The sequence below is a fragment of the Cynoglossus semilaevis genome, chromosome 8, assembly GCF_000523025.1.
Source record: "Cynoglossus semilaevis isolate Cse_v1.0 chromosome 8, Cse_v1.0, whole genome shotgun sequence".
NCBI lineage: Eukaryota > Metazoa > Chordata > Actinopteri > Pleuronectiformes > Cynoglossidae > Cynoglossus > Cynoglossus semilaevis.
In genome coordinates this window covers 8,376,314-8,400,313 of record NC_024314.1, presented here as the reverse complement: position 1 = coordinate 8,400,313, position 24,000 = coordinate 8,376,314, and the positions used below count along the sequence as shown (strand labels likewise).

Genomic DNA, 24,000 nt, shown 5'->3' with positions numbered 1-24,000 from the left:
CCAGTATACAGGGACTTTTTTTCATTTTTATTTATTTAAAACAAAAAAAGCACACTTTTGAGCTCTGTAACCAGGCGAGGCGGTGTGTGTTTTGCAGATTGTATGAATCCCACTGTCAGCGTTAAGATAAGTGGGAGCGATTCACTGTATGTCACAATATATGACAGTTCGGTCAGGTGTAAAAGCTGCCTGGAGGCAAGTGTCACTGATAGGTCCATAATTACTATTAGACAGTGGGACCGCGGAGCTGTGAAGACAGTGACTGAGGGGAGTGGAGGACTACAAGGGAATAGGAGGCCTGAGGACAAATACAGTCAGTGAGAAAATGTGTGTTTGAGAGACTGTTCGTGAATGTATGGTTATGGTGCACTTACCTTGGAGCCTCGCTCGTTAAAAATAATCTCCACGTCTAAAATCTTGCCAAATTGCTGCAGAGGACAGGGAGGGAAAAGGAGGGCAGGGGGGAGGCAGAGAGAGGGAGAGGGAGAGGGAGAGAGGAAGGGAATAATTAGTACATGGTACCTGAACTGTTATCTCCTACTGTTTAAGGTAAAGACGAAGAAAAAAAAAAGGAATCCTTGCTTTAAAAGAGCAATACACCGACGTATGGTGAAAACTGCCCCCCCGCCCTCCTCCTCCTCCTCCTCCTCACTGCTAAAAAGGTCAAGCAGTCAATGCTCCAAATTAACAAACTCCTCTTCACCCTACAATGAGATTAATAAAATATCCATTTACGCTTAATGCTGTTTAATGCTGTGTTTGCTCTGTTGTGGTAATAAAGCCGTGCCTGTGTGTGTGTGTGTGTGTGTGTGTGTGTGTGTGTGCTGGGCACTAGGGCTATGCGGTGTTAATGAACATTACGATGGTGGATGCAGACGCTCTAGCAGTGCAATGCCTCAGCATGCACCGCTGATCTTAATGATGCCCATCATCGTGCTTTTCCTCTGCCTCTTCAAGAAAAGAAAAAAGAGAGTGAGAGGGAGATGGAATATTTCTAGTGGAGGCAAAAGACCCCTCATTTAAAACAGGAAATGGGGTGTGTGAGGTGGGGGTAGGAGAAGGAGAGAAGGGGGGGAGAGAGAGAGCGTTAGTGGATAGTCTGTGATAAATTAGAGGTTTGTTTATCTGCTCACAGTGCAGACCGTCATCATAATTACCTGCCACAGCCACCCCCCCCCCCACCCCCCCCCCCCCACCCCCCCCCCCCCACCCCCCCCCCCCCACCCCCCCCCCCCCCCACCCCCCCCCCCCCACCCCCCCCCCCCCACCCCCCCCCCCCCCACCATAGCACTGGGTGCCCACAGGTTCTCTTCTGATCTAGCTGTTAATGGTCTTTATTAGCTCCATGCTTCACTTTAATTGGCTAATTATGTGGAGTTAAGACTTGATCCTACTGACCATGACTTCTTGCTCATTGATGCTGCTGAATGAGTGCCTGTCAGGCATTATGATTCGCCAAAAAAACCCACTAAAGACACAGGACCACTGTCTATGTAAATAAACTCCGAAGTTGAATCAGTGACTTCAACGTACGGTCGAAAACAGTGATGGAGAAAATTAGAATCAAAGGAAATGTTGAGCCAGTGTGATATAAATTAAACAGTCAGTGTCAGTTAAACAGTCAAACAGAGCATATATCACGACATGGATATGAATATTTGGTAAACTTTGCTCATTTAAAAATTTGAGTAAAAGCTTTTCCTAAGATCTCATGTTCCTAACTAGAGGTTTGGATAACGGGGGAGTTCAGGGGAGGTGACCCTGAAAAGGACACATTTTTATGTCACAGGCTACAGACTTAGGACTTCCTGTACAGTCAGCTTCCCGAAACACTACTATTAATCACTACGTCTTTAACGTTGTTACCGAGGTAGTTACGCAACCCCCCCGTCCTCACCAATAAAATAAGGCTCACCCAAAGTCACTGTTTAAAACCTTCACCAAAAGAATGTAATGTGAAAGTTATGTTCAACTGGTGTCCATTCATAAATGAGTTGTTTTATGATGCATTTCATAATTAGTAACGACTACAATTAACAGATATTCATCAATCTGTGTTTGAAAATCTATCAAAAAAGTGTTGATGTTACCATTTGAGTAAAATCAAGCAGTTAGCTCCAGTCAGTAAGACTCATGCATGGGAATTTATGGAAATTAAAGTAAACTTCCAAGTTAGTTGCTGTTGAGATGTTTTTAAAGTCCAGAGTGACACCTGTGGACTTCTGACCTACGACGGGTAAATGAACAGACTTCTGTGGAGGTGTGAAAGCAGCTTCAGAGTAAACGCCATCATCGCTGTAGCAAGTTGAAAGTTTAAGGTCAGCAAAGCTCTCTAACTGCCTCTGTATTTTTTTCATCACGTTGTTTGCTAGTTTCAGCAACGCATCAACAATTTCAAAGACGTCTCCAATTTTATTTTCCTCCTTTCTGACAACCAGGCTTTTCCTGGCCGTGAATGACATCCATAAATAGATGCACCGTGGCTTTAATGTCTGCTTAATCCTGCAGTGTCTTCAAGAACACACATCAGATTTAAATAATGCCATAATTTACAAACACCTTCATGTGTTCATTCTACGTTTGCATAAAATAGTCTGATTATCCATCTGAGGTCAGACTGCAAAATGAAGGCCAGAGGCAGAGCTAAACCAGCAACACTGCAAACACCAAACACCGACAAGTGGAGAGCGAGTGTGGACGGAGATGTGGACCGCAGCTGCGTTTGTTTTTCTTAGAAAATTCTGTTAAAGTAAAACTTTTCATTTATCAAAATTAGAAACATCAGCGAAGGCTCAGCGTGAAGCTGGCTGTAGAGGGAGCTAGGGAGAAACTAATGGCTGTGTGAACTAACCTTGCCAGACTGTATGGTAATGCTCAGCCTTGTAGTCCTATAACTAGACCTTGAATCAAGTAGTTTATTTCAATAAATAAATAAACATGGAGGCAGGCAGCGGAGAAAAGGCAAGGTCACTTCCCTGGAATTAGCCCTCAAGACAGAGGTCCTCCAGCAAAATGTGTGTCGGATCATATGATTTGCATTTTCATACATGGTACACAATAACGACACATCTATAGGTTAAGTCCAACACCAGGAAATTATGTCAAATGAAGAAAAAGCAACGCAACGATATAAGAGGGGAAAAAAGAAGAAGCAAAAAGCCAAATATTTCAATTTGTAAGATAAGGAAAAACAAAGAAATGTTGGCCTGAAAAGTGGATTTTTGAGTGAATTGCTGGTTTCATGCATGCATTTCCTTGCAGTGTAGATCTATTAGCACGTGTTGCAGGTTAGGGTTGGGTCTTGGATCAGCGCTCTCCTTTCCTCTGCCTGGTTCTGTCTCGATTTGTCTCCGTTTGTCTGTCTCTGTCTGGGTCTCCTGCCTGAGTCCACAGGCTGCTGAACAAGCCGTTTAGCCACAATAGCTCTGCTTTCTCCAGTGCAATGGCAAAATGCATTTTATTGATTTTTGTGTGTGAAGTATGAGAGATGAGCGCATGAAAAAAAAAAAGAAAAAAGAAAAAAGGGCGGACCGGGGGTTTGAACGGCCATGAACAGATCACAATGATATTTCGATAATTTGTTTCTGATTAATTTTTTTGTTAATTAAATGACTGAATAATTGATTCTATTGTCATCTCTGCTCTATTATGTTACACTGACAATGTAATGGACTTTCATGTCTCAGGACTTCTATTTGGAAAAACAAAAAGCACAAGGACAGACCTATTGTGGGTTTTTAGAATCATGTATGTTGTCATTAATTTTTTAATTTTTAAGACATTTTCTCTTTTATAAAAAAGAAAAAGAACACAGTAAAAACACAAATGAAAACAAACAAACAGTAGTCTTTTTAAATAGTGGCCTGAGGGCCAAACGTGGCCCACGTAATAACCCCAGAATGGTCCATGATTGAGGTCATTTAAAAAAATGGGGAGAAACTGTATGTAGAATTAGAAATGGCAGGAAATTAGACACTTCTACACTAGAACTGGAACAGGACATGAATGCAACACTATGACGCCTAGCAACGTAAAACCCACAATGCATCACTTGTGTGGGAAATTGAATTCAGCAAAAAGGGACTAGTTTTGAATTTTAATACATTCTATATATTTAAAAATATTTGCGCTGAGATTGTTTCATTGCAGAGTGTGTCCTTCAGATCACATCATTAAGAAGTGGAGCAGATGAGAAGAGCTTCTCCACTAAGGCTAATGAGTGGGATGAAAGCTACCTTTAATTGTTGTCCACAATAGCTGTGTTATTTCATTAGAACTAATTACCCTGTCAGCCTGGCCAGCGTTGAGGCACAACACATGCGCATACACACACACACACACACACATGCACGCACGCACGTACAAGGACACACACACGCCTGTAAGCTTTCAGCCATCGTTACACAAATCCAATAGCCTAGATCGATGTCAATAAGCTGATGAACAAGAACACAGGAGGTATGTGTTTGTTTTGGTCCTCTGTCTGTGGTGCCACTGAGGTCGTCTTCTACACCACCACAACAATCAAAGTTAAACGCTTAAACCAGTTATAATCAGGCCTCAAATGGATGGAATATATTTGAATATTGTCCTTTTTGACCACAGTTTGTCGCCATCCCAACAATCTTACAGGCCTATACCGCTGGGGGTCGACACAGCGTCTGACTCCGTGTTGTATTAAACTTCTGATGCTAACTTCTTGGCTGCACTTTTCCTCCAATTGCTCCTGTTTTTTACCACCCCGCTCCCTTTCACTCCTCTATATATCTTTGTATAGTGGTGAGTCTCCACTGGAGTGTCTCAGATGGCTGTTTCCATTAGTCAAAATTAGTGCTGTTTCAAGCTAACAGAAATACCACGGCACTCTCATAATTAGGGCTGGGTTTTCACACAGTGAATCGGCTGCTTTAATAGTAAACTGTTTAAAAGTGGAGTGAAATCATTTTATACTGCATTTCTGAAGGAGGGAATGGAATATGAACTCATTTTACTGATGTGAAATTTGTTCCTATTCATTCATTATTTCAACATTGAATCACGGTCGTTTTACTTAGTTTTTTTTATGTATATATTTTCCACAGAACTCATATTCAGGCACTTATAAAGCATTTATAGTTTTTAACTTTTTATTTAAAAATGTATAATAGGTTTATAATAGGTCGTTGTCACATAACGTTAGCATTACTAAGATTGTTATTTGTTAGTTTTTTTAACATAATTCCTTTATCTTCACTGATGAGTTTCTCAACTATTTTTTGGTAAGAAGGTCGTTTTTTGTTTGTTTTTGTTGTAGGGAACAACTGTATTGTCAGTAAATAGTTTTGAAATTTGCCAACTTTTATCAGAATAATTTTTTTTAACATTTATAATTAATCAGAGAATACATGAGTTACTATTTTGCAGCAGAAACACCAGTTGCACAGAAATATTTTAAGCACAGTATCCAATATTCAAACAACATTAAAATTCAAACACTCTCCATATACTTGTATATTAAATTATATTTCATAATTAATGAGGCACCTTTGGTCTTTGTGCAATAATTATAGTGTGTCAATAGTGAAGACATGCCATGTAATGGACAATCTTGCATTCATAACGGCGCACAACGATAAACACATCAATATATTTTTATGACTGTCCCGCTTTATTCCAAACATCATAATTGTCTTAATCAACGCAAACCTGCTCACATTACTTAGGGACACAACAATGGCAAAGCACAGCTTTTCTAACAACCCACTCAGTACAAAATGACTCTGATGTTGTGGTGATATGTAGGTGTAAATTAGCAGGTTTTTAGATTATAATTACACCTTGCCTCCTCCGAGGCAGGGCTGGTTAGAGTGGAGCCTTATGGAATAATTGGCGAGGCAAATGAGAGTGTAGCCATGAACGGGAGACATTAAAAAGAATTCCCAAGCTGGGAACACATCGGGTTACCTGGAATGCTGGAAGCCTCAAGAAGAGGTGATTAGGCAGGAGTAGGTGTCATTAAAACTCCATTAGCGCAGAATCCAACCCCTGGTGCTCACCTCACCACAAACGTGCACGCGCAGATACTGACGATACATGCGTTTGTGCTACACACTCGCCGCGACTATATGTGCGCAATGTCTAATGACTCATCTGGACCCCTACCACTGGGAATATGACCGTGAGGACCCTGTTGCAGCAGGCTCACTAAGTGCTTGCTTATTAATTAAACACAGCTGAGGCTCCAGGGACGGCAGCAGTGCTGCATATTAGCGTGTGAAGTTTCACTTTTGTTTGGGGTTAAATGAGCGGGCTCCTGCAGGTGCAGCATCGGCAAAACTGGGTTCAGACCTAGCGATAGGCGGTAAGATTCCATACATCAGAAACCACGACAAAGCACGTAATAAAGCCCCCGAAACAGACAAATTCATGTCAAACCGCGAGGACTGGAATTGGATTCCACTCTGTTTGGAGAGAGCAGATATTAACATCGCCGATGGACGTGCAGGTAAACCAACATTAGTATCCAGTCCCAGGGAATGATTGGAGGTGGAGACCGAGATTACAGATTTCAGCCACATCTTGAGAATGGTAGAATTGAATCAGTGAAGTGTTGCTGTGAATGCCAATTATCATTCCACCATTAAAACCCTCTTCCCTGGCCTAGTAATTTCCTTCCAAATGTGTTTTTCTAATTATGAATTAAACTCAAATAAGCTTGGGTAATGAACCCAGTTTTATTTCTTTACAACGTTGCGCTTTTTTCCTGTCTCGTATGTGCATCTCTGTCGCCGCCAAACCCGACAATCTGGCTTTAATTCTGTGTCCTGCGCTCGATTTCCAGAGGTGTGCGAGCAAGTGTTATTGTGTATTATTGTGTAATTCTCAGAGACAGACCTCCAGCTTGTGGCAGCATCACCTTTGATTGAACTTCTCTATATGGCTTTGTTTAATGCTCTCATATTGCTTTTCTATTACGGCTTTTGCCGAAATGACACAGAATTCCATTTGCTATAATGTCTCAGCTATTGCCTTTGTTTGCATTGTGGCGGTAGTCTAGCAGAAACGTATTGGAAAATTGAGTCAGTTGCTCTCAAGTCCCATTTTAAGTGAACGCAGGAAAATGCCACTGGAGTCCATTGTGGCGAAAGCAGAGCCCAGATGGAATCTCAACTGCGGTACGACTGCCCTGCCCACAACCATTAATCCTTAAAGCCGGACCATTAACAGGGAGGAGAAGAGAAAGTGGTGTGTGAGAGAGTTTGTACTGCGTGTGGTTGTGTGTGAGAGCTGTGACAACCCTCGTCCATCCTCTACCAGCAAACTGCTACAAAACACAATGGATCATAAAACCTCCACAGCTGCTGTTCTTAAGTGACAAGTAAGGAAAGCTCCTGGCAGTGACCGCTAACACTGGGCTCCAGCAGGTGGCGCACACGCAGGTCACTCATTAGTGCACATATTCACCTGTTTGCAAAATAATCTGATAGACTGGGTTTCCTGGGATTTTCAAGCCACTTGGAAAAACAGTGTGTACGGTAGTCAGTACCTCCAGTATCTACTGCTGAAAAACCTCCAGCTTCCAGAAGCCATTATTCAAATTTTATATAACTTCAACAGTAGCAAGGTAGCTTGGTAGGTGGGTGAATCTGTAGCTAGGCATGACGACAGTTAGCTCTGTAGCAAGCTACGGATTCAAGTATATTGCTAGACAGCAAAGTAGAGAAAAATCGACGTTCACAACTCAGCTCTTAATAGGCTAGTATAAAATAATGTGCATAATTCTTCTCTAAGCTGAAACCTAGTTTAGCCAACTGGAAATATACCTCATTTATTTATTTTACAATTTCCAGAAAGGTGAAATTGAGACTCTTGAAGAAAAGGTTAAAGATGTTATAAATTGACTGAGATGTAGCCTGACTTTCCCAGAGACTCCTGCTCGTACAGATTTACTCGTTTTTGCCGTCTACCTTTTGTTCAGCTCTGCTCTTAATTCTTTGTTGGTTTTGATGTACAACTGCACTGGGCTGACACTGTGATCTAAGCCCAGCCAGAAGTTTTTTCTTCTTTGTACAGAGGTAAAAAAAAAAATATATATATATATATAAAAATTATTATGTGAAAAAGTGTGACATGGAAAAACCATTCTTTGAATTAGGTTTCCACAGAGACAGATAATTAAACTCTGGGGGTTTCCATTTTCAGATGTTTTGTACCCACATTTGCCGCCAGTAGACTGTGACTATAACCCTGCCACTGGCTACAGTAGTAGAAAAAAAAGCAAAACTTTTCCTAAACTAGAGATTTGTGTTGCACACTTACACAGATTATGCATCTCACGTTTGTTCCCGCATCCTGGGTTAGGGACTGCCAAAAACTCCAATAACAGAGGGATGATGGGGGCAGCGCTGTTTAACCGTGTAGATAAGCACGGCTGAAACAAAATGTTCTGTAAATCACATAATTGCTGCGTTGTATCGCTGCATTTTCCTCAGGTCAGTAGTTTGAACCCTGCCTCCTCCTCCTGCTGCATATGAACGCCACAAACTGGGAAAAGACCCTGAACCTTTAAATTGCTCCGATGATGTACAAACAGGTGTGAGAACGTGTGTGTGTCTGTGTGTGTGTGTGTGTTTGTTAATATTGGCTGAGAGTTGGTGCTGCATAAAAAAAATAAATTTCTTCTTGTTGTATTATACACTGGCCTACACATTTCACGTTTCTTTTGCCCACATAAGGAGAAGAGAATATAAGCATTATTACTAAACTCTCCAAAGTCCACTTAAGGCTGCAGGTTGGGGGGCAAACAGAGATAAAGGTGTGAATTATTTTCCACTTTACACGCCGGAGATTGTTGTAATAACCGTTATATTTGAGGTGATGCTCACTGCTAATTGTACTTTGTCACTGCATTTTGCTGCATCATTTGCACATGCTGCTGTCAACGTGGCTCTTATGGCCTCCAATAATAATGCTGCTGCTGCTGCTGCTGCTGCTGTCGTTTAAAACTTCCAAACACGTGCCTCAGATTCTGAATCACTGGGAGTCAGTTACTCCTCTGTGATTGGTCTGGTGTTTGCATTAAGAAACTGGTTTTTGACACAGGGAGAGAGCCCCTGTTGCAACATAATTTCACCGTATGTAAGACTAATGTGTGAGGTGTTCTAAAACGAGGCCTGGTAACAATTATGCCTGCACTAAATCCAGACGCAACCACACAGAGCCAGTCTGAAGATGAACACAACAAGAGCCAAAAATGTCTGTCAACAATCACACAACGAAAATTAGGAATTTGGATGGAGCTCATTTGTGTTCACCAGGTGGAACTGCATGAGCGTGACCTCAGCCCTCACTTCAATTCTAACATTGTTTAAACTTTAGCGACGGCCATTCATCTTCTAGATGCTTCTTAATATCACATTATGATTATTTGGCATGTTGTATATTTAATGAGCCAAAGTGGACAACAGCGTTGATGGACAACCAAAGTAATGTCTGCTTCCAATTCCAAATGATGCCAGCATGTGAGTCATTCCTGTAATCCAACTGGTGGCGACATTGAAATGAGGGACGACGCCACGCTCACCTTTGTTGTATTAAAAACAAACAACGTTTGTTTGAGAGCCAGGAAAGAAAGATGATCACATTTAAATAAAGCCAACAATTAGTTAAACATGAGTTTTCCCTTTGTCATGCTGCTGTAGGCCCAATTCACTGCATCATGGGAGGCTGGAAACTCCCATGATGCAGTGAATTATCTCTCCCTTCCTGCTGCTGTCTTTCATTATTTGATTTGGTTTTTCATTATCACATTATCTTACCCCAAACATTTGCCGCAGGTCGGGATCTCGGAAGCGGAAAGGAATGTTGGAGACATGTAACCTCTTAGGCTGCTGCTTCCCAGATGAGTCATTGGGCTGCAGGTGGAGCTGCTGGGAACCCTCCGTCTGTACAGCCTCCTCTGCCTGCTGCGGTTAGAGAAAAAAAAAAAAAAAATCCAGCATTATACAGATAACAAGAGTGAGAAGTCATAAAATATTAATTCATATTTATAAAATAATACAAGAAAAAAACCCACTGTAGATTTGTGAAAACCCAAAAAAGTAAAGACAAGTTGTTGATTTTAGTTTAGTATTCTTCAATTGGTTAACCACTGTCTTACAGTCAAAAGTGGCTTCAAAAGTCTCAGTGATGACAGTTGCTAATGCTAACGCCGCAGCATTAGCAACAGTCTTAGTCTTGCATGTTGCAAACCAACCAAAGTTGACTTGCTATCGTCAGAATCAGCAACATTCGAGTAAACAAGTCAATTAATTTAAGTTGGTTTCAGTCCAACAATTTAAATGATCTGCTTCCAAAGTGCACTGTTTATTGGTATGTACACTATAAATTCATATTGGCCAGATTTATGGTGGACGTTGCCAAACTGTACATTCCAAGTCAACGCAGCACTTGCATTAAACTGCTACAGCACTTCTGCAGAAAATGGCCACCTGTTAGAAACCCTCAACTCAGACCCGCTAATATTGAGCAGCGCTGGCACCAGCGGAAGTGAAAGTCGCTGCCGCAGACGAACCTCTTTAAGTCGGTCCACTTCATGCCTTTATTATTGCAGGCTACTGTTGAACCCTCATACAACACGCAGTAGAATTTACAATGTGACAAAATACAGCTATTATTAAATCAGTGGCTCCTGAGAGAGAAACGACTGCTTTGATAAATAAAAAGTAGACTTGGCTCACTGTGATCAGCCCAGCATTAAAACTGCTAATTGGCTGTAATGAAGCTTTGGCATCGGTCCGGTCAGGAAGATGACTGTGTTGCAAGAACCGATCAAAGTTTTTTAGTCTCTCACTTTTCTGCTTCTCCACACTTTCTAATCACAGCTGTCATTTCTCTGGGTGTCACTGGTGCAATCAGCTGCTCGTCACCAGTCCTCAGCAGCGGCGCACCATGTCTGCCACAGGAGCCAGTCGTCTTGCTGCACTCACTTTGAACATGTCTGTTTTGAGCAGACAAGTTTTCAACATGTTTTTCTGTGTAATTTTTTTTTTTTAATTGTAAAGCACTGGATCTCAACCAAGGTTTGATCATTTTAGAGTTGCTGCTGTTGAAATGTCCCATCTTGATGAATTGATTCATTAAGAAGAACCACTGAATTTCTATTCCACTGTACAGACACCCCACTGTGCTCAGACAACTGAGCCCGTCCCTGTCTGCCACTCTTCATTTAACAAGTCATATGTCAACACAGAAATGCATCAAAATTGTGTGGAAATAGAAGGAGATTGTTGGTGTGAAGCTTCTGTGAAACTGTTAATCTCTGGAGGTTTACGCATACAACTGTCTGGAGAGTTTTTCCTCAAAACTAAAAACAGCCGGCCAGGTGCCGACGTGCGGTGGTGAGAGAGGTCAGAGATAAATCCTCGGACTGGATGGAGCTGACAGGTAGATGGTGAGTCAGATAACTCCACTTCATAACCGTGGAGAGCGGAAAAACATGTCAGAGCATGTTAAAGTTCAAGACCACGTTACGTTCTCCCTCCTGTTAAACCAAGAACAGAAATCCTTCACTTTTCCTACACCCTCTCTCTTTTTTTTTTTACTTTTAGTTCGGAGATACAAGATCACTTGTCCTCTTACTTCCTTTTATATTAAGGATATGTTGGAATACAGTTCACTGTGTGGCTTCACTGTTTTTGAGAAGGTGTGTTTTTGTCAGCACTTATTTTGGGTGAGACCGGTTCAAAAATGTCCAAGGACATAATTGTTGCCACTTCTTGACTTGTTTGTGTAAACTCTTCTTCTCCCTGCAGTTGTGAGAGAAGCAAAAGTTTCGCTGAAACTAAACTTCTGAATAAACTTTAAACCCCGCTGCTTCTGTCATAAGACTGGAGGATTCATGACCTGCGTGAATGTGAACGTACACAGAACGTTCTGTGCTCGTGGCCCAGTCGAAGGTATGAGCATTTACATGATGAATTATATCTCTGTAGGCTGGAGGTATGCATTGGGGGGGGGCAGGTACACACACAAACCCCACTGGTATGTAATGATAATGACCTAAAACTGCCTGGTCGCTGACGTAAGTGCAGTCGAGAGCTGCATTCAGGAGAGAGAGGGAGAGAATGAAAAATTAAAAATGCAATGAGGCTAAGTGCTGATTAGTAGAGGAAAAGATAGGTGGGTAAAAAACAAGTTTACTGTGTGTCATTAAGATAAACACACACACTCCTTAATACACAAATTTATCTATGCACCACTTGAATTCACGAAACGTCGTCAAGTGACTTATCCCGATCAACAAAGCACCTCGACAAATCTGTAAATAATCATTTATTTTTTACCATTCAGTAAATACTGTTGCATCAGAGCTGAGATGAAAAAACAAACGTGATTTGAAGGAAAAGCTTGAGCCGCAATTATTGGATCTTCTAATGGAAGTGATTACTGCATCGTGGAAGGTTGTGTACACAAAGACGACATGCACACAAACAGCTTGAATCTCCCCCAAACTGCCCTAAACCAGTGAGATCTCCCACATGAGGGAGCATGTGTTGGTGTGTCTCTCCCGTCCGTCTGTGTGTGTGTGTGTGCTACTTGCTGAGCTCAGCAGTGCGACTGCGGTCTGCCTCCGCAGGCCTATAACAGAAGCAATCAGATGAGAAATCGTATGCTATTAGCTATCAGGTCCAGCAGAGGGGACGGGCTCAGACCTCTCTCCAGAAATCAACAAAACAGTTGTTGGGTCAAAAGTGTTGTTTATTTCACGGGTTTACCCGGTGATGAAGTGACACATGTCCATTACACCGAAGGACGACAAATTAGAATAGTCCTCATTAAGGCAGCAGCAGAAGAAGGAGACGCTGAAACTGTGTTCCCGACTCTGTGTCAGAGTGGAAGACGAGGGCTATTCACAACTGTGACCCTTTTGTTTTTCACTGAAAAGGGACTAAAATGAAGTCGTCTGTTCAGACAATGTACTGTGTGTTAGAACCACAGACGTTCTCCAAACAAAGACAGGGATTATTAATTAGTTAATCCCAGCTCCCAGCTGTTACCTGTCCAGGCAGCAGCAAAATGTCATCATCACAAAAAAATTATATTCAACAAAAAGTTGGAATCTGAAGTTTAATGGTTCATTTGGAATTTTGTTTCGATGTTTTCAATGAAAACATTTTCTTCCCCATGAATCTGTCTTCCCCAGTTCTCCCCCCTCTCTCTCTTTTTTTGCCGAGTGGATCTGCTGGAGATTTTGTCCTATTAAAAGGGCTTTTTTTTCTCTCCACTGTTGCCAAAACTAACTGTGTGTGACTTTCTTCCTGCCTTACCTGCTATTGTTAATTTGAATTTAGTTTAAACACTGACTTCATATCCATCCCTCCATTTCCCCTGTTAAATAAGGCTTTTAGAAGAATATTTGTAGTTTAATTTCAGTTCTTGTTTCAAACTGTACTGAGACAAATGTGTTCCGTGAATTTGGGTTTATAAAAAAAAATGTTATTCATCATGCAAAGACCAAATTTAATATCAAATGTGTCCTGGAATGTTTTGGCACAGAACTAAAAAACAGTTGGCATTTTGAGTGCTTTTTACACAAAGCTAATGATTCTTCCTTTATATTTTATCACTCAGACACAGAGTGACGGACAAATACCCACAGTGCAGTACAACTATTTTTTTTATTTATTAAATAGTGTCTACTGTCTTTCATTATGTGAAACCTGGAGGAGAAGTAGACAGGCCTTGGTCTCCAGCTTGAACCTAAAGTTCTTTTGAGGAGAAAATATTCCAGGTTGGTGAGTGAGGTGAGGACAGGGGAGGCGCAGGTTCTGTCTGGGTACTTTGGTTTCAAATATATATTTCTGACATTCAATTAGCCGCATGGTAGCTGACACAGACATGAATGAACTCCTTTCTCTCTGTGAGTGATCATCCTATAAGTAAATCTGGCCAAAAAAGACACAGCGCAGCCGCTGCCTTTTTGGCAGACGATGGATTTGGACCGTATTCATCTATATACTGGGTTCTGACCTCGTCTTGTTAGTCAAAAAACCCAACACAGCATCAACCTGATATATTGCTCTGTCAGTGTATTTTCTGACAATAAATGTAGTGTGTGTCTTATGCGGCGGTGGAAGTATGCGTGGTGTCTCTTTCCTTTATCCTCCAGCAACTATGTCTCTTGACAGTAACAATTATAGCCTGTGACAAACTCTCCGCAGTGACTGTAAAACACTCCCAGTAATGCTGACTGTACCATGTCTTCTGGTGTTGGACCCCCCTCACTGTCCCCCCACCTCCACCATCAGTGTCTATACACTGCCATACCTCCGCAGCATGATCTAATCTTATTGGGCCTGTCAGCTTCAAGTCTCCTTCACCACAGACAAGTGGTGTTGCAGTTAACTGTGGTGTTTTTAGCACTGCATGTGTGTAGTTTGTGTGTGCGCGTGTGTGTGTCCATGGCCCTGCATTCATGCAGTTGCGTGATCTTCCAGTAGAATCCCAATGACTATTCTTCTCTTCTCATTCTATGTAATTCACATGATCTCATTCTCATTTACTTTGTTGGTTTTTTTGTATTTAAAGTTCACAGGATGCACTTAAAAAAACAGTTCAAGGATTCAACTTGTGTGAAGTATAGCGTTAAAAAAAACAAAAAGAAACTTCAGAGAGGCAGTCATAGAGTGAGCGGGAGACGCTTCACTCCCTGTTCCCTGCTTTCTTTTCTGTGTCTCATCCTCTACAAACGCCTTTGGGCTGAGCACAGAGAAGTGAGCGAACCTCAAATAAGTCGCCCCGGAACTAAAGAAACATCAAACAAGAAAAGAACAACAGTATTTACACAATCAACTATTAAAGTGTGGTGTAAATCTTTGGTTTAAATCTTCTTTTGAATATATAATGTAATCAATATTTGAAACGTGCCACTGTTTCTACTACTATTGCTACCAAACGCAATTAATGCTCTATGTAAAACCAGTGGTAATGTTCAAGGGTACTTTATGAAGAAAATCCATGTGAAAAATAAAAAGTTAAATCCTTTACTTTATTTCAGCTTATTTTTTAATTTAATATATTTTACTGATGTCCTTAAATATACTGGATGTGTTAGGAGTGTAATTAGAGTGGGGGGTTGGGTAAGAAAAGGGTTGATGAGGAATTTTTTTTTATTTTTTACCTCAAAATGCCTGGATTGGCAGCAATACCAATACTGACCAGCAGCATAGCTTAACCTTTGAAAATAAGCAACTCACTCAGAAAACCCAAGCAAGAGCCCCCCTCTCTCACACACACACACACACACTTTCCCACCCTGGGCTAATATTGATCATCCATCTGGAATAATCAAAGAAAATCTAAATATCAAAAGAAAAAAAAAAAGAATCCTGAAGCTCTATCTAATCTCATAAATGTAAAGACAGCAGTGAGTCCAGTGGAATTTAGCTCCATCTAATTTCACAGTGTCAAGTCCAGACTCACCGTTACTGTGGTGGCTGTGAGGGTGGGGGTGTTGCTGTCAGTTCCCGGCTGTTCACTGTGTGTGTGTGTTGGCGTGTACAAGGTCAGGGCGTGCTCTGCCACCGTGCTGGGTCCTGTGTAGTCGGCTGGCGGGTGGGTGTGGGGCGTGGCGTACTCGGCAGGGATCCCATTCTGTGGTGGAGCGGGGTACTGGGCTGGTGGGAAGGGCTGGGCCATGGCTTCAGGAGGAGCTGGGGCCTCTTGGTTACCCTGAGTGGGCAGAGGTGGGGAGGTGGGCAAAGAGAAACCAACAGATTAGAACCATGGACCAAAACACTGTAAAGAAGGAGAAGAAGTTAACTCTTCCTGGAAGGATTTTTAACGAAGAACTACTGAGACAAAAGTGACAAAAGAACTGCCATGAGTTCACTGACAAAGTGAAAAAGAATCACAAAGTAAACACAGGTAAACGTGTCCGTCCTGGCACTCAGGACGATGGACAGAAGAGCAGCAAGAGCAGAATTTACGCAGCTTTTGTTAACACCTGAGAAGTGTGGCTGAGTCTTAAGTGCCTGTCAAAACGTCTGAAACTCTGTGGATTCTTCATTGTCATCAACCATCCTGTCTGGGATGATGTGAAAACGTCAGGTTTGGTTCTTTTCCCTCAATCTGTCTTTGACTGTTTTGCAAATCTGTCACTTTTACAACTGAGCCAAAAGCTTAAAAGAGACTGGCTGAGAGTGAGAACTCTTTTCAGTTTTTATTTTCATCGTGTCGTGTGTCTTTCTACGACGGCAGAGTTTTAGCCTTAAAGTGTCTCTTAAACATTTTTGGCTCAATTCAGGTTATTGTTTAAAAGCACACCAAAAAACAAACAAACAAAAAAAACCCCATCACGCTGTACTTTGACTTTTGTCACATTTGGAAAAGGGTTTCAAAGAAAAAGTGGAAAACTAAAATTTAAAAAGTACAGGAGACACAACAGTTGCTGCTTCAGGCCTTGACATTGTTGCTAACGTTTCTCGAGTATCAATTAGAGACAAAATGTCAACCTTTTAAGAAATATGATTCCTTTATTGTTTTCTTTATTTTACAAGTCAATGAAAGGTCAGTTCTGATTGAAGGGGAATCCTTGACAGTCCCAGCGCTATGTTTATGACGTGCTGTAAAAATGACTAATTTAATCCACGCTCATCGTCTGAGTTACAATAACATGTCGGGTGAAATTTGAAAAAAAGTAGAACATAAGAGCTTCAGTGAGTGAGAAAGACTGTGAATTTAAGATGTTGTTGTGAGTGTAACATAAACCACTGACAAACATTTGCAAATATTCAAAAAATTTGCATTTGATTGGAAAATTGTCACATAAAATATCATAAAAACCAAACAAATCTTTTAAAAAGGAAGCTACATTTTTTAAGAAAATCCCACTTTCATCCATTTTCACTTCACTTTTTCCTCGCCTTTATTCTTCTTATACTATCTCCCTTGTTCAGGCTGCTTTAAATTTACATTCCTGTCAGAGGTTCCTTTCTTCAAATTGATGATGACTCAATTTGACATATTAGCACATCATTTTTTCTGCACTGCATTAAAACGATAGAGATTGCCTGCACCCCCAAAATTTATAAATCAATCACTGCAACTTTTCGAGGTGGGACGAGGCTCTGACCTTAGCTGTTTCCAAAGGTTTCTCTGATCAATATTGCTATTGAAGTTGGCTATTCTTATGCATGGAGATTGATGGTGTCGAGCATAACAAAGCAGTTTGCCGATGACTCACTGGCTGTAGCCACGTCGTTCCTGGCAGAGTCATTGCCGACTCCCCGGACTGAAAAGTGTTCAGCTCAATTTAGGATTTACTCACTTTACATACAAATGAAGAAACGCAAAATCTCCATCAGCAAACAAGTCAAGTCATCAAAAAATGAAATGGGAATCTGCTGTGCTTATTAGATTCAGACACACGCAACGCTTTTAGAAAAGTTTAGTCAACGAGAAGCAGAGATTAACAAGTCCACTCATCGGCCTTACACCAGAACCACTGGAAACACAGGCAACAAATCAAGACCAAACAGTTCTGGGCCTTTTTTTTTATCCCACAAAATCCATGTTTGGTGTCAAGTTCTTGTATAACACACCTCCAGCTAACACTGCAAGAGGCCTTTAACCAGCATTAACCAGCATTCAACAATAAAGAAATAGACAAAAAATTCAACACATATTTCCTGTTAAATTTTTTGTGTTGCAGCTAACTCATAATAAGCTCAGCTTTATGCCAAGTCTTATTTGTCTTTTTCTACTTCACAGTTTTGGTTGGTTAACTCCAGCTAACTGTTTTTGGCTCAGATTACTGTACACAGGGTGGTGTTTTTAATCATAATTTTATATAAAATATATTCACAAAAAAAATTAAGGTGACCCCATTTGAATTTAAGTCGACCCTAGGTGGGGTCGGGTACCCATTTTTGAAAAACTGCATTATAGTAATAACAACAGTGAGTCTCCGGCCTAAATCAACCACCTTTTACTCCACAACAGAAGCCAAACTGGATACTTCTTCTCCTGTTTTAGCCAAAGCTAACCTTTTCTACAGTGGTCTTGTCCAGTCCACAGTAGTTTCAGTGCTCAGACTCTTTGCTGTGTTCTGCCCTCACGTAGACACTGGTGTGATTTCTGTGCTTACTGTTCATCTTAGAATCCACACTGGGTGGATGTGTGGCCTGGGGCAGAGTTTCACTAAAACAAGGAGCCTCATCGATGGGCCCCCGTGCCTCACAGCATTGATAAAGACCCCAGCTGATAGATGGCCCCACCTGGTAAATACACACAGACACACACACATACAGACACATGCTGAAGGCGAGCACATAACCTAACCACACCAACACACAAGTACACACTCACACACACCTCCGGTGAGCCATGAACAAAGACGGTCAAGTTAAATGATGGCAGCAGAAGGTGTGAAGTGAGAGCTGCAGGGAAAAAGGTTCACATGGATTTTTTTCCCACTTTAATATGCCCCAATCTTGAGGTGAAGTGCGATACATCACACATGCACATGAACACACACACACACACACACACGCTAAGGCAGGAGCAGTTTGCCCTGCTGGGGTTTAGGCACCAAAGGTTTAGAGAGAAACAGAGACAGAATGGGAAAGAAAGAAGGGGAGAGAGAGAGAGAGAGAGAGAGAGAGAGTCAGTGAATATCCATCATCAATCAAAGTGACTGAGGCGCTGACACACTGAGACATCCCCAGATCCTTGTCGACAAATTGCGCTGGTAAATGATTTCTCCTATCAGCTAAATCATACTATCCATTTCTCTCTCTCTCTCTCTCTCTCTCTCGTTCTCCACCCCCCATCTATCTCTCCACATCAGCCACCCGTCTATCTCCGAAATTACTTCATGCGAGTTAGAGGAGAATGTCCTCCCCTAAAAAGTGACCTCACAGGTCAGCGGTGCAATCATCTTATTATGATCCATAGTCAGGTTTTATTGTTCGGCAAACCTCTAGCAGCTGTGGTAATAATGACGGGAGTGAAGGAAAGAGGAAGTTGGTGGGTGTTGTCATAGAGGTGGGAGGTCGGAGTGGACGGACAGGTCGCGGAAAACAAAGCACCCTGCCGTGGTGCAGAGTGAGGGGGTTTGAGCTGCTGCTCATTTCCTGAAGCAGAGTTGCTGGTTGAGACAAAGAAGAAAAAAAACATAGCGGTTGAGTTTAGGAAACTACCGTGGACTGGGTTAAAGAAGGCGTGGCATCGATGCAAACGCTGCAGCAGTTGGAGTCATGCTCCTCACAGTGACTGCCCCATTTAAGTTTCTTCATGTTACGTCTTTCAGCGCTCCCCTAAGATTGCTCCCCCACCAGACAGTTCAGCCCAAAAAGACGCTGCAGTCCATTCTAGGTTTGGTTTAGATTGGTTTAAATTTAAAGGTTTCATTAAAGGGTTCATTTTAGTCTTCTAGATTATTTATTCATTTAGGCTTTTTTTAAAAAAAATGTCCTAATATTTTTTTTCACTTTTCAAATTAGATTTTTAGTTTTCCTTTGCTAGGTCTGAATTCTGTTTCAGGGTTATTTCTTGTTGAGTTTCTTGTTTATTTCTGTTGTCATTGCATTTTGTCCTCCTGTTCCCTGATGCTTTCGTGTCTTACGTACGTCCTTGTCTCACTCCTCCCTGATGTAAACAAGTCTGTTTTCTCTTCTTGTTTTTCTCATTCGGATCAGAATTAATCTGTTTCTTTTTTCGCCACCAATCGATTCCTGTGCATCTGGAAAAACCTCTGCTATTATTTCTGAAGTTAATTAATAAAGAGAGAATCAAACTGAAAATGTCTCCCACCCTGACAGAGGAAAACTAGCCTTCACCTCATGAATCGTTTCTATGTTGCCGCCTATTTTAATTGCCAAAAAAATATGATACAGAGGGAAAAAAACCCAGTAGTTGGTTTGAGTATTGACCTGTGATGTCTTGAGCGGAGGAGGAAGCCAGCATCAGCAGGGAGGTTGAAAGGAAACAGAAGATTTGTCGGCTAATTTACGGCTGACTGTTTTGTTTATTTGTGGGGAAGATTAGACAGAAGAAAGAGATTAATTTATTGCAGGGGTAGTTGAAAGGTTTACACTCGTAAATACACACGTGCACACAAACACACAAATACACACACACACAGGGCTGCACAGTGGGTGTATGTCTGATATTGATTCCTTTCTCCTCAGCGATTTTTCCAAAATAGCCCAGGGCTTCTCTCAACCCCAACTAACCATTATCCAAGCCCTCAACTGGGCAGAGATGCCTCGGATCATCACACAAGCCCCACACACAGCCACCCTCAGCGGTACAGTGTCCTCTGTTTGTGTGCAGCCAGTGACGCACTGTAATAATGGTGGATGTGAAGAAGAAGAAGAAGAAAATACAGGGACACACACAAAATAGAGTTATGTTTTTGTTTGCCTTTTTTCTGCATTTATTTTTACATCTTGTCTGTGTCAATCCAGAATAACTGGGCTGTAGTGATGCTGTGATTACAGCAATCTGGATCACACACACACACACACACACACACACACACACACACACACACACACACACACTCACGGGTCGTTTGAAACATTTTGCATTTCAAATCAACTTAAAGGTACATTTCCAATTGCTGTTTGCCATAAGTGAATGCATTGTCTCAATTTGCTACTCAATTTGCCACAATGAATGAGTCTTGACTCTTCACTGCATATGCAACGTCGACTAAATTGAAGCCTTTCTTGCTGCGGAGCCACTAATTCCCCGTTTGCTTTTATCCCGGAGATCAGAGTGCTCCATGTAACAACTGCAGCGTTCCCTTTCCCATTGAGAATAATTCAATTCAATACAATTCAGCTCAGGCCTGTGCTGCTCCTCAGATCGGCCACCAGGATTCCACATACTTAGTTTCTGTTTTCTACCTAAGAATGGTCCTGCTACATTAGCGCATGTGACAGTGACCCAGTCACTGTGAGTGAGTTATGTGTGAGACACACACACACACATTGGAAAAAAAAAGGAACAAGAGAGAGAGAGAGGGAGAGAGAGAGAGGTCTGACAGAGAGGCAACGGAATCTAATTTAACACATGGCTGAGCAGAGATTGGCCGACACTCCCAGTCCCTCGCTGGCCAAGCGGGGACACTCCACGATCCAACCCTGTGTATGTGTATGTGTGTGCGTGGAAACTAGAGTCAGTGGATGTGTGTGAGATGATAGCTTGAACAAGAAAGGCAGCACAAGAGAGAGAGAGAGAGAGAGAGAGAGAGAGAGAGAGAGAGGAAGAGAGGGAGAGAGAGAATCATGTTCATGTAGAGTGCTGGTGTAGAGGAGAAACTGTTTAGGATTCAGAGTGTGTCGCAGGTCCGCTGGCTGCCAGCTCCCTCTAGGCCTTGCTACATGATATTCACTAAACCCCGTAACAATGGCAAACATATGTAAATCTGCCTGTGTGCCCGATTCAATCAGACCCCGGCACAAAGCCACCGACACTGCCGGCGCACCCAGCGGAAGAAGACACGTTAAAGGTAGTGTCGCGCACACATGGATTAAAAACTATGCAAGCATGAGTGTGTGTGTTTGAATTCACACACCCCCCGTGAAGACGCCTCTCTAATGCAAGTGCTTTTTTGTTTTTTTGTTACAATGTGTAAAGTCAAATAATCCAATTGTACCATTTGCATTTTTCTACCTTTGTGCAACGATTTGAATGTTTTTGCGTCCTTTAACGCAAAAGAAATACCTGGAAGATAATCCTTTGTACTTGCATCGGAGATACGTGTTACATCACATTAACCTTCATACCAGTATTTCCATATGTTTACCACCTCAGTGGAGCTGCGCAGAGATACAGTACTGCAGAGGAAACTTTGACTTATGTAAATAACTTAGGCACCACCAAAAAGGGCCATAAAATTTGCAATGCAGAGTCTCTGCAGGTGGAGTGGAATTCACAAGGTCTGAGCCACGTCTGTTTTTAATTTTTAAAATGGCCTCACCATGTTCTTCTCCATTTCTGGTATAAAAGATATCTTGTCACCTGGTAATCGGCGGTTTTGGATGAAAACCTTGTATTTAGAGTATCTAAAGTAGAACTGCCTTTAGATACTCATGTACTTTACACTGTTTATATTTAGTTCTGATGCTTTATTTATTGCCCTCCAGTTGTTTAGCTTTTATTTACTAATGACTATCTGTACAAAAAAGTGTTCATTTAGTTACTTTTATGTTTGGAATTAGAATTGCAGAGCAGCTGGGCAGTGGATCAGTACCAGGATTGTTTGGTACCAGCCCAAATAATAAAAAAAAAGATTTAGGTTATTTACATTATGTTGTGTGGTGTTTTATTTTGAAAAACAATCATGCTTTACTCGCTGCCTTTTTTAAAGCACAGCTAAGCTCTCAGACTTTAGCAAAATGAGTAAAAAATAAATGTCACTGGGGAGCTGCTTTAAAAAGCCATAGAGTCCTATAATAAAAGTGCATAGTAAAAATAATGATTATATTAACACTATATATGCCATAATAAATAATGGATATATGTTGCACTCTATTGTGTTTGTGCTGCTGGTGCCAGGAAAAACTACTGGTCCAATACTAGGTTTAAGAGGAAGAGACAAAAGTTTGTTTGTTTTCAGGCGGCTTCTTCCAGCGGTGAACGAGCAGGCGGACCAACTCGATGGACCCTTAAGTATTTGAGCCAGCATGGTTTGAGATTAAATTAAATTGAACTGCATTGTGCAGAGTCGCCGTAATGATTGCACTACACATTTAAACCGTGTGACCTATTGATGTGTTTTAATAGGCTCTCGCAACAAAGGGATGGGATACACTGGAGTTTTGGATACAATAGTTGTAAGGAGACAGTTGTATTGGCTGTTCTCATTGATGTTGACAGGAAGAGTAATATACAGTAATCACAAATGTAAAGACCTGGCCGTACACACACACACACACATCCCCCCCACACAGACATTGTATGTCTGATCTCATTATGAGGAGGCTGTGAGATGGGCCTTTAGTGCATCGTGATGGGAGAAAATGGCAGCTACATAACTATTAGCAATCAACAGTTTCCCTTTGGGACTCAGACAGATATCATGAGCCCTCACGAGCTACCACTCTCATCACAGTAATGACTGGACTTGTACGGTTTGGATCTACAGAGTGTGCGTGAGCGTGTGTGTGAGTGTGAGTGTGTGTGTGTGTGTGTGTGTGCTCCAGTAAACAGAGATGCAGCTGCATGTGTTTGCATTTGGATTACACTTTTTCACTTTCTCTTTCTCTGCGTCTGCGCCTTAATAAGTCCAAGGCCCTCAGGAGTATTAAACCATAGGATTGCTCTCCCGATATTATAGGCTGACCTGCCAAACACTTACACACACACACACACCCGCCCTCAAGCCGTATTGACCACCAAGCACGGTCACTGAGAGCTGTAAGGCTAAATGATTCGAACCTGGCCGTAGCAATAGGCTGTGGCCAACTCAATCAAGCAGGGATGCACTGGACAGGCCACTTTATCGATAGTGTACAATTGAAATGCTGCTGATACAGCTGAACAGGAGGGCGGAGGGATGGGGGGGGGGGTCGAGCACACTAAATTCAAACCATTCTATCGAAGTTGCAGGACTGGCAGCGGCTGTGTTTTCATTCCCTGTAAATGAGTTGGAAACTTCGCTCCTGGATTTCTTACAAACAAATTTGGGATTTTCAATGGAAACCATTTATCTTCCTCTCTTCTCCAATTAGAATTGATTAGCCCGGCTTAAATATTTACATCCAATTTGTCTCGTCATCTGACCTCAAGAGTTTCTTGACCTGTGTTGCTTTTGTTAGTGATGTAGAGTGGAATAAAGTGATGACTGCACTGCTGCCACTGTGAACCAGTCAATATTAATTAGGAATCAAACCAATACCATAAAATGGTGTTTTTGTAACCATTGTACTCTGTTTGGATTAAAAAAACCCCCAGACATTTAAGTAGAAAGTTGTGCGGTTGATGCTACTGGCTTCGCCCTCTGCTGGA

At 41.7% G+C, this 24,000-nt stretch overlaps 1 protein-coding gene across 9 annotated transcripts in view; it reads right to left on the bottom strand.

The window, feature by feature from the left end:
- The window catches only part of rbfox3a (RNA binding fox-1 homolog 3a), a 413,293-nt gene that overhangs the window by 35,444 nt on the left and 353,849 nt on the right, over positions 1-24,000 (bottom strand). For 8 of the 9 annotated variants that reach the window (XM_017034186.1, XM_017034193.1, XM_017034194.1 and 5 more), the window contains 3 exons: positions 15,463-15,711; positions 9,798-9,944; positions 375-428 (listed from right to left, as the gene is read on the bottom strand). In XM_017034186.1, coding sequence (XP_016889675.1) covers positions 375-428; positions 9,798-9,944; positions 15,463-15,711 — 450 coding nt within the window. The remainder of the gene's footprint in view (positions 1-374; positions 429-9,797; positions 9,945-15,462; positions 15,712-24,000) is intronic. The other variant, XM_017034191.1, reaches the window with a different exon arrangement.